Source organism: Myodes glareolus, chromosome 4, assembly GCF_982192425.1.
Source record: "Myodes glareolus chromosome 4, mMyoGla1.1, whole genome shotgun sequence".
In the NCBI taxonomy this organism is placed as follows: Eukaryota; Metazoa; Chordata; class Mammalia; order Rodentia; family Cricetidae; genus Myodes; species Myodes glareolus.
The window spans coordinates 73,153,340-73,163,661 of NC_142029.1; the positions used below are offsets into that span (position 1 = coordinate 73,153,340).

Sequence of the window (10,322 nt, forward strand, 5' to 3'; positions counted from 1 at the left end):
AATTTGATCCCACTCGATCCTGAAGCTCGCTTTTGTAAACCAGGCTGGGCTCAAGCTCACTGACATCCACCTGCCTCTGTCACCCGAAGTGCTGGGATTAACTCAGCCACCCAGTGCTTGGATCACAGGCCTGTGCCACCATACCTGCTCTGTTTTTGAGACAGCATCTCACTGTGTAGTCCAGGCTGGCCTTGAACTCACAGAGATATACCTGCCTTTGTCTCCCAAATGCAGGGATAAAAGCTGTATGGTATACCATGCCTGGCTTTTGTTTTTGTTTTGTTTTTGTTTTTTTTGAGACAGGGTCTCCCCCAACTGGGCTGGCCTTGAATTTCATACCCTTCTGCTTCTCCCTCCAGAGTACTGGGATTACAGGCATTGACTCCAATGTCAAACCCGTATTGTGTATGTAAATGGTCACATTTAGTGATCTCTGTGTTGTCTGGCCAGAAAATCCTTCTGGACACATAGAAATGTGTCTTTTTGTTTTGTTTTTTGTTTTTTCCTCTTGTAGACCAGGCTGGCCTCGAACTCACAGAGATCCTCCTGCCTCTGCCTCCCGAGTGCTGAGATTAAAGGTGTGTGCCACCACCGCCTGGCATATAGAAATGTGTCGTATGCCTTGCATCTGGCACATAGAAATGAATAGTGTCTGTGGAAAAACAATGATGCTGTCCTTCTGCTGGGCTCTGGCATTAATCTTAACAGACCATGAACTGTTCCAGGACTGGAAAGAAGGCTCAGTGGTTAAGAGCACTGGCTATTCTTCTAGAGGTCCTGAGTTCAATTTACAACAACCACATGGTGGCTCACTACCATCTATAATAAGATCTGGCGCCATCTTCTGACCTACAGGCATACACACACACACACACACACACACACACACACAGGCAAAAACATTGTATATATAAATAAATCTTTAAAAAAAAAAAGCTGGGCAGTGGTGGTGCACGCCTTTAATCCCAGCACTTGGGAAGCAGAGGCAGGCAGATCTCTGTGAGTTCGAGGCCAGCCTGGGCTACAAGAGCTAGTTCCAGGACAGGCTCCAAAGCTACAGAGAAACCCTATCTTGAAAAACCAATAATAATAATAATTTTGCCAGGCGGTGGTGGTGTACTCCTTCAATTCCAGCACTCAAGAGACAGAAACAGGCAGATCTGAGTTCAAGACCAGCCTGGTCTACAGAGTTCCAGGACAGGCTCCAAAGCTACAGAGAAACCCTGTCTTGGGGAGGGAGGGAAAGGAAATAAAAACAAACAAACCATGATTCCAGTTGGGCATGGTGGTTCCACTTGTAATCTTTATCTTTTTTAAGATTTATTTACTGTACATTTGTGTTTTGCCTGTATATATTCTGCGTAAAGGTGTCAGATTCACCAGAACTAGAATTACACACAGGTATGAACTGTCATGTGGGTGCTGGGAATTGAACTCAGGTCCTCCGGAAGAGCAGTTAGTGCTCTTAGACACAGAGCCATCTCTCCAGCCCCCTCCACTTGTAATCTCAAAGCTGGGGAGGCTAAAGCAGAGGTTCCTACAAGAGTGAGGTCAGCCTGAGATACAAAGTGAAACCCTGTCCTACATCCCTATCCCCCCCTCACACAAATAATAAACCCCACAGAATTGTTCCAGTGTTTCTACTGCCCTGTGAATCCTTTCTGATGGGTTTCAAAGTATTTTTGGCATGTTCCCTGAACTCATTCTCTTCAGGGCTATAGTGATTCACTCATTCATTTACAAGGCATTTTTTTGTTTTAACTTTTTAAAAATATTTATTTGTTGTGTATACAATATTCTGTCTGTGTGTATGCCTGAAGGCCAGAAGAGGGCACCAGACCTCATTACAGATGGTTGTGAGCCACCATGTGGTTGCTGGGAATTGAACTCGGGACCTTTGGAAAAGCAGACAATGCTCTTAACCACTGAGCTATCTCTCCAGCCCCTTTTGTTTTAAATTTTAAAGATTAAAAAAAAAAAAGATTGATTTAACATTGGACAGAGTGGTTCACACATTTAGTCCCAGCACTGGAGGTCTCTATAGAGTTTAAGCTGGGTTACACATTGAGACCCTGTCAAAAAAAAAATAAAAATAAGGACTGGAGAGATGGCTCAGAGGTTAAGAGCATTGCCTGTTCTTCCAAAGGTCCTGAGTTCAATTTCCAGCAACCACATGGTGGCTTACAACCATTTGTAATGAGGTCTGGTGCCCTCTTCTGGCCTGCAGGCATACACACAGACAGAATATTGTATACATAATAAATAAATAAATATTTTAAAAAAATTTTAAAAAAATACATAAAAATAAAAATAAAAAATAAAAAAGCCTGCTAGTAGTGGCATATTCCTTTAATCTCTTTTAATCGCAGCCCTTGGGAGGAGGCTTATTGATCCGAGTTCAAGACCAGCCTGGTCTACCAAGTGAGTTCAGGACAGCTACACCCAAATTCTGGAACCCAAATCACTACCAGGAGACCGACTCTGATGGAAAAAAACAGTCTTTATTAACTCCATCCATCTGAAGCAGCAGCAGTGGTAGCCCCAGCTGTGGCGGCGGGAGCAGCAACAGCAATGACTACAACGCCCTACAACAGGAATAGACCAGCAAAAGGAATATTGCAGAAGAAACCCCCAGAGTAGGATGGCGGGGGGGGGGGGGGGGGGGGGGGGGGGGGGGGGGGGGGGGGGATGTTATATAGGGGAAAAGGCTTGGGGAATTCCAAGCCTCTGGGCTTGTGATTGGCTGCCCCCTAGTGGGATGAGGGGAATTCCAGACTTCCAGGCTTGGGATTGGCTGTCCCATATAAAGTGTCAAGCCTCTAGGGGCTCAGTTATTGGTCAGTTTTCTCTGCCCAGGGATTGGCTGGTTTTGTGTCAAGGGTAGAAGTGTCTCTGATTCTGGGACCAAACTGTGTTTCTTTCTTTGGTTCTTTTTCACCTTTTGACCCTAATTTTGGGACCAGGGCAAATATCTTTGATATACTCTGAATCTAGGAACTTAATGCATTCTTTTGGTCCTGGTTTCGGGGTCTGGGGATTTTTCTCCGGCTCTATGTTTGGGGACAAAGTGTCTCTTCCCCTGACTCTGGTGCCATTTTCACAGTGTGTTTCTTTTGCTGGGTCCGGGCTTGGATCCTAGCCATTCAGGGTCTCTATAGTGCTACGGATCAGAGATTTTCTGGGGCCTGCGTCACTCAAAAATGTCTTTATTAAAAGTTATATTAAAATATTTTGTTTTCTGTATATGTGTGAGGGCATGATTATTTGTTTACATGCCACATAAGCTTGGGTGTCTCTGGTGGCCAGAAGTCAATGGCTTTCCTGTAGCTGGAGTTACAGTTGTGTAGGTGCTGGGACCCAAACCTGGGTCCTCTGTAAGAGCAGCAACTGCTCTTAACCACTCAGTCATCTTTCCATCTCCTATTATTATTATTATTATTATTAAGTGTGCTTTCCCCCCTTTTTAAATCAGAGTCTGTCTGTGAAGCCTTGGCTGGCCTGAAATTTTGTAACCCAGGCTGACCTGCCTCCACCTCCCACGTGCTGGCACAAAATGTGTGTGCTACCACATCTAACCAGTTTCTGATTTCTAAAAGGCTTTGTTTCCTTTCGTTTTCTGTGTGTGGAAGTTTTGCCTGCATGTGTCCCTGTGTAGGTGCAGGTACCTGCAGAGGCCGGAAAAGGCATCAGACCCCCCGGAACTGGAGTCACAGACAGGCGTGGGCTGCGTGTGGGTGCTGGGAATTGAACCAGGTCCTCTGGAAGAGCAGCCAGTGCTCTCGACCACGGAGCCATTTCAGTGGTGAAGTTCCAAGGTCAGACACTTGCTTGGAAAAGGGACTGTGAACTATGAAAACGGGAAGAAAGAGGGCCTGGGTGAAGTCACAAGAGCAGTCTAGGCTCATGGAATCCTCTGTGCAAAGACCGTATGGCAAGAAAGAAAACAGGTTACTGAGGAGGTGAAAGCTGAGGTGAAGCTATGTGATTTAGATCCGGCCCTAAGACCACCTGACAGTCTGGGGTTTTCACCCTACAAGCAATGTTCTTCACCCTGTAGCATGTTCCTTATTCTGTAGCATGTTCTTAACCCATGCTTCAAATTCAGTGCCTGTCCTGTCCTTGGGATTTCTCCAGTACTTCACCCAGCTCTATCAGCTTCTTCATCACATGCCCATGTGGTGGTCCAGCCTCTCCCCTCCCGGGACAGCCCAGAGTCCTGCTTGGGCAACCTGCTGAAAATAGGATGCAAAACTCACAGCCCAGGTCTGGGACTTGGCACTCTCTCCTAAACTGTCTGTCATTACCTTCTTCCTCGCTGGTCTCCCCCCTGGGAAAGTCACCCTGGGACTTGGGGCTAGAGAAACTGACAGACATCTGTCAGTGACATTGGTACCATAAGATGTGCATAAGGGGAACCCACCAAAGGGAAACTCACACAGACGTGGTGGGCCAGCCTTTATTGTGAGAACTAAGCCCATGGAAGAGGAAAATCAGCTCTTACAGGATGGCAATGGCAGTGCATGGCAGGGAGCGAGAGGGACGCTTAGGAAAGGACTTAGTGGAGGGAGGCACGAAGAAGGAAGAAAAGGCACTGGAGAAAACCAGTTGAATCCTGGGGAAAGGCAGGCTGAACTTGTTGGAGGAGCCCGTGATGCAGGAGAGCCCTCCTCATTTTCGGGCACCCAGTCCCAGGGCAACGGCGAGGCCCACGACCAACAGGAACATGGCGACCGACAAGAGCACTGTGATGACTACCATGCCGCCCGTCCTGGCCATTCCTAACTCGATAGACTCCATGTTCCTTCCTGTCAGAAGAGAAAACCTTAGTGGGTTGGAGGGGTCCCTAGCTAGGGCTCATAGCTTAGCAGGCCAGCCAGCAGGGCAACAACAGCTATGGCCCTCTCCCAGTAACCCGTAGAAGTCACCAAGGAGATTTTCCTAAAGCACCGTTCTTCCTCACAAGGAGTCTTTAGTTCAGCAGATGGGTGAACAGGAGGTGGCCAGAGCAAACATTCAACAGGAGAGTGACAGTCCTCTGAAAACAACCTGCTCTAGGGGATAAAGCCCAGCGCTCAGGTGTGTAGACTCTTGAGATGTTAGAGGGGTAGGGATTTTACTTACGAGGAAGCGTAGACATCGGGGTTTCTGGGCTGGATTCGGTGGACGTCCCCTTCTGCACTTGGTAGGAAATGCTTTAGAGGTGGGAGTTGGGAGAATGCAGAGATCCCGGTAGGAATCTGGCATTTGCGAGGAGCGGTTCCAGCCCCCATCTCCATGGCTATGCCCCCCAACTGCGCCCTCCTGGGGTTAAGGCTCACATTCCGTACACTTTGCCTGTGCCCTCTTCCTCATGCTTACCAGCATCCCCCAACATCTCTTTCTGTATCCCACAAGTGTCCATCTGGTACCTACTAGTATTTAGTTCCTGGGGTTAGGTTTGTCACTTGATATGCGCTGAGCCGCGTGACGGTGAAGCCAGCCCCACTGTCCACCACGCTCACTAGCTCCCTGCGCCCACGGCATGGAGGCACCACAAACACTGACTTCACCACTAAGGGAAAATAGGCGCGAAAGGCAGGGTCGAATGTCTAGCAGTGCCAAGGAGAACGGGTTAACAGGGAAAACTAAACAGGTACCAGGAAGCCGACCTTTGCTGTCGTTGGCTCTCCGGACCGTCAGTGTGGCATTACCTCCCGTGAGGTGACATGGGGGCAAGGCAACTAGCAGGCTTTCTGTTAATGCTGGAGATAGCAGCCCAGAGAGGCTTGAGATGTTGAAGTCTGTTAGAAAGTCAGGAGGGAATGCAGATGGAGTTAGACTCACTCTCAACTCAGATCTGGCCGAGGGGGTCATTACAGGGGGCGCAGTGTCAGGACTGCGCAGTGTCAGGGCGCAGAGTCAGGTGTGACTCTGACCACCAGGTGGCAGTCTTGAGCTGCAGATGGTGGCTATGCTGAACCGCCAGGGAGACGGACTAGACGGACTAGCAGCCAGTCAGTTCCCAACCTCACCCACCCACACAAACTGCGGATTCTTCACCTCTACCCCTGAGTCAGGAAGAAGCCTAGGAATTTGTCAGCGGCTCACTACCATCGCTAGTCTTCAACCCCAGCCAGCTAGGAGTTTGAGAGTCCTGGAAGAGACAATGCTCCCTGTCTAGAGCTCTAAAACCCTCCTCACTTTCCCCAGAAACAGAGACCTGCAGCCCCCGGAGCCAGGACAATCAGGAGACCCAGAAACAAGGGCAAGGTCTGGACAGGCAGCGTGGAGGTCATACTGCGCTGGGAGCTGGATCCTGGAACAAGCTGGGGCTTCCTGAGGCCAATGAGGCCCTGCCCCAGGGTGGCTGATTTTGTCTTGAGGTAGGAGGGGCTGCTGGGAATCCAGTTCAACTTGCCAGGACACTGTAGCCTCAGGGAGGGCCCCCAGACAGGTTTTTCAGGATTGGGAGTTGGCCCTCAGGCCCAAAAGGGGATGCCTGACTGGGTCCAGGCAGTTTAGCTAGGTGCAGGGGAGGATGACTCCTTCTTTGAGAACTTCCATGTCTGAAGCACAGAGTTCCTCTTTGTGTGTCTACAGCCATGATAGGGGCTACTTCTCCCCAAGGAGGTAGGGATCTTTCTAGGAGGGCCACGATTCTGAAGTTGCCCTGATCTGTCGGGGAAAACCCCAAGGATCGAAATGGCTCTGGTTAGTAAGAATGGAAGAGAAGGAGATTGGTTGTGCGGGGTGGGGATAGCGCAGCCAGCATTCTAATTCCTAGTGTTGACTCGGGCTCAAGACACTGTGGTTCTGGAAGAAGTTGAGGGTGTCTGTGGGAATCTTCAGATTTCTGCAGAGGGTGGGGACAAAGGAGGTGAGAGACAGCTTCCAAGGAGGCTCAGTCCAGCAAGGACGTCGGGCTCTGGTGTAGACACAGATAGACTTGGGCAGCAAGCATTGGTTCAGCTGGTGGAGAATAAAGAAGAAAAATCTCAGGAAACAGAGACAGGCAGATTCTGAGTTCCAGGCCAGCCTGGGCTACACAGTGAGACCCTGTCTCAAAACAAGTCAAGCAGGGTATAGTGGTGCACACCTTAATTCCAGCACATGGAAGGCAGAGGCAGAAGGATCTCTGTAAGTTTGAGGCCAGCCTGTTCTACACAGTGAGTTCCAGGACAGTCAGAGCTATGCTGAGAGACCTGTCTCAAAAGACAAGTCAACCAGGCTGGGCAGTGGTGGCGCACACCCTTAATCCCAGCACTCTGGAGGCAGAGGCAGGTGGATCTCTGAGTTTGAGGCCAGCCTGGTCTACAGAGTGAGTTCCAGGACAACCAAGGCTACACAAAGAAATCTTGTCTTGAAAAAAGAAAAACCAAACAAAAATCAGGACTGGAGAAATGACTCAGTGGTTAAGAGAACTCAGTATTCTCCTAGAGGACTGAGTTCAATTCCCAGCGCCCTCATGACTGTTCACAACTGTCTGTAGCTTCAAGATCTGACAACCTTACACCGACATACACGCACACCAATGCACATAAACTAAAATAACAAATAATTTTTTAAAAAAGACCCCCAAATCAACAACAAACACCCTCAAGTCAAAACGAGCCAGCGACAAGGAGAACGGTCTAAGGGTGCAGCTCAGGGTAAAGGTGCATACGGCATGGTTCCCATCCACGGTACACAAGACCAGCACCGTTTCCTGGTGTCTCCCACCCCAGGCTAAAGAGAGAAGTAAATTTGTCAGCCAGAGGGAGAGGCAAATGAACCACTCGGAATGCTGGGCAGGGGCTCTGCATGCCCTCACTCTCGGCATGCCATCGTAAGTGGCCCTGCTTTGTCAGTGTGGAACCTGAGACTCAGACAGGTTGTCCCTGAGAAACGGTCAGGTGGGCGTGGGCTTTTCCAGATTGGAGAACTCTGCCGAGCCTGAGCTCAGAGTACCCTCAGTGTCTGTTCCAGAAGCCACCTACTTTGCCTCGTCCAGAGAAAGGGCCAGGGGATCCCGGTAGAGCGGGACTAGTGAAGGACTGCTATGATGGCCTTCCCCCACGGTGTGTGTGTGTGTGTGTGTGTGTGTGTGTGTATGTGAAGCTCGAGAAGTAAGGGGAATAGAAGTAAAGACAGAACCTGGGGGCTCAGGCAGGGAACAGGAGGGGTTCTTCTCTGAGCGTCTTCAAATTTACTGTGCAATGGGTTATCGGGGAATTGGTTCAAACACAACTTCTGATTCAGTGGGTCTGAGGTAAAGCTTGAAACTACATTTCTTTTTTTTTTTCTTTTTGTTTTTTTTTTTTTTCGAGACAGGGTTTCTCTATAGCTTTGGAGTCTGTCCTGGAACTAGCTCTTATAGTCCAACCTGGCCTCAAACTCACAGAGATCCACCTGCACCTGCCTCTGTCTCCCGAGTGCTGGGATTAAAGGCGTGCACCACCACCGCCTGGCTGAAACTACATTTCTTGAACAATTTTTTTTAAATTAGACTTATCATCTTGTGTATGTGTATGCCCTCATGTGCCACAGCACACATGTGGTGGGCAGAGGACAGCCTGTGGGAGCTGGTCCTCTCTTTTCACAGTGTGGTTTCTTGGTATGGAAGCGCTGTTCCTCAGGCGTGGTGCAGGAGCCTTTACCTGTGGAGCCCTGTTTCCTAGAGCTGCATCTCTAAGCTGCTTACAGAAGACACACCTCTCTAATGGAAAGCGGGACAGAGGCTTTTCTCACGCTGCCAGCACAGGCTGCCTTTGGGTGGATTTCTGTGTGTCCTGCTCCACGGCTTTTGTCCCCTTTAGATGAGATCTTATCCCCACTCTACACACTGAAAGATCCGCACACAAAGGAGAACTTGAGGTGGGGAAGAGGGCTAAATGGTGGGATGTCAGGGTCAGGGGATCTTCCTGGCGTGGCTCAACACTTCAACACTGCAGGGTGCTTATGCATGGGCCTGGGAGCTCTCTCCTCCCATTTGGGCTAAAGAGGAATCAGGGAGAGGATGGGTTTACTGCAGAGCAGATTGTGTTGGTCCCGTCTTAGGCCCCATTTGAAATTAGGAGTGAGATAAAGTGAGACAGGAAAGGGCATAGCTCTGGTCACATTTTAAAGGGATATGAGGGTCCTGTGCCTTTAAGCCCTCCCATCTCCCTCCAATCTCCCCCCTCACCTTCCCCACCCGAACCCTCCCCAGGTTTCTGGAGGAGCAGAGTTGCGTCTTCTCCCTGCCCTGCCGAGCTGCTCACTGGCTGCTCTGGAGGCTGTGCTTTGCGGTCTCCATGGAAACCATTAGTTGCTAAGCAACTGGAGCATCATCTGTGCTGAGCTCTCGCATCTAATTATCCCATCACAGTGGCTGAGAAGGGTTTGGGGAGCTGAGAGGAGGGGGAGGCCCAGCATTGGAGCAAGAGGATAACTCTTTCAGCAGAGCAGATTCACTGACAGTGCCGGAATCATTTAAAGCCACAGCACCCTGTTCCTCTGGAGGATTTCCTAAGGGCCAAGCAAGGGAACCAGGATCACAGGTCAGGAGTCTCTCTCCTGAACTCTGTCTTCTCCGCTGTCCTCCCTTGATTCTTGAATCTAAACTTCTTATAGTTCCCACCCCTTCCTTCTCCCCAATACCCTCCTCCAGCCAAAAGACACTTGTTGCTGCCAGGTTTGCCCCTGGGATAAACTAAGCAAAAAGCTAGAAACATAGGCTAAGCTCTTGCCCTTCCCTCTTCTGCTCCATCAGGTTCTTCGAACAGACCTCTTCTTCTTCCTGGATTAGACTCCCCTCTCCCCCTTCTTGAGCTACAGCAGCTCTGCAAACTGAAGAATCAGGATTAAAACCCAGGTCTGCCTGACCTGTCCACAGTCCTACTTCAACTAGGCCACTCCTCTATCTCCCAGGGAATTAGAAAACACGTCCGCCTGTCTCCAGGGGCATGCTAGACACAGATGGTGACCATTGCTCTCCTGGAGACGAGAGATGCCTTATGGCTAGGTGAACCACTTTGAACCTCATTTTTTTTCCAACTTAAAAATGGAAAGACTCCAGCCAGGTGCACGCCTTTAATCCCAGCACTTGGGAGGCAGAGGCAGGCAGATGTCTGTGAGTTCAAGGCTGTCCTGGTCTACAGAGTGAGCTCCAGGATAGCCAGGGCTACACAGAGAAACCCATCTCAGGGGACAAAAAAGATTTAGGACAAAGAGCACTGAGAGCAGCTGTAGTCTAGGCAAGTGTGGACACCCTGAGGGCTTGGGCCTGCAGGTCAGGAGTGGTGCACACCAAATATTAGCTTGTTGGGAGGAGCCATTCTTTGGAGATCTAAGGCTGGAAAATGCGTGGCCCTAAGGAAAACTGC

General features: G+C 49.7%; 1 protein-coding gene across 5 annotated transcripts; it reads right to left on the bottom strand.

Moving 5' to 3' along the window:
* Positions 1 to 4,442: 4,442 nt before the first annotated feature.
* On the bottom strand, positions 4,443 to 6,359 carry Upk2 (uroplakin 2). 5 transcript variants are annotated; one of them, XR_015001615.2, is made up of 6 exons: positions 6,200 to 6,359; positions 5,649 to 5,780; positions 5,413 to 5,551; positions 5,122 to 5,192; positions 4,926 to 5,051; positions 4,667 to 4,805 (listed from the first exon to the last, which is right to left on the bottom strand). XR_015001615.2 is itself a non-coding variant. In XM_085688653.2 (6 exons), the coding sequence occupies exons 1-5, from the start codon at positions 6,273 to 6,275 to the stop codon at positions 4,970 to 4,972; spliced, it is 495 nt and encodes a 164-aa protein (XP_085544779.1). In that variant the 5' UTR covers positions 6,276 to 6,359; the 3' UTR covers positions 4,667 to 4,805; positions 4,926 to 4,969. The 5 variants fall into 5 exon arrangements, 4 of the variants coding, with proteins under 4 accessions (XP_085544778.1, XP_085544779.1, XP_085544781.1 ...); XM_085688653.2 differs by having other exon boundaries at positions 4,926 to 5,046; XM_085688655.1 differs by having other exon boundaries at positions 4,677 to 4,805; positions 4,961 to 5,046.
* Positions 6,360 to 10,322: the final 3,963 nt, after the last annotated feature.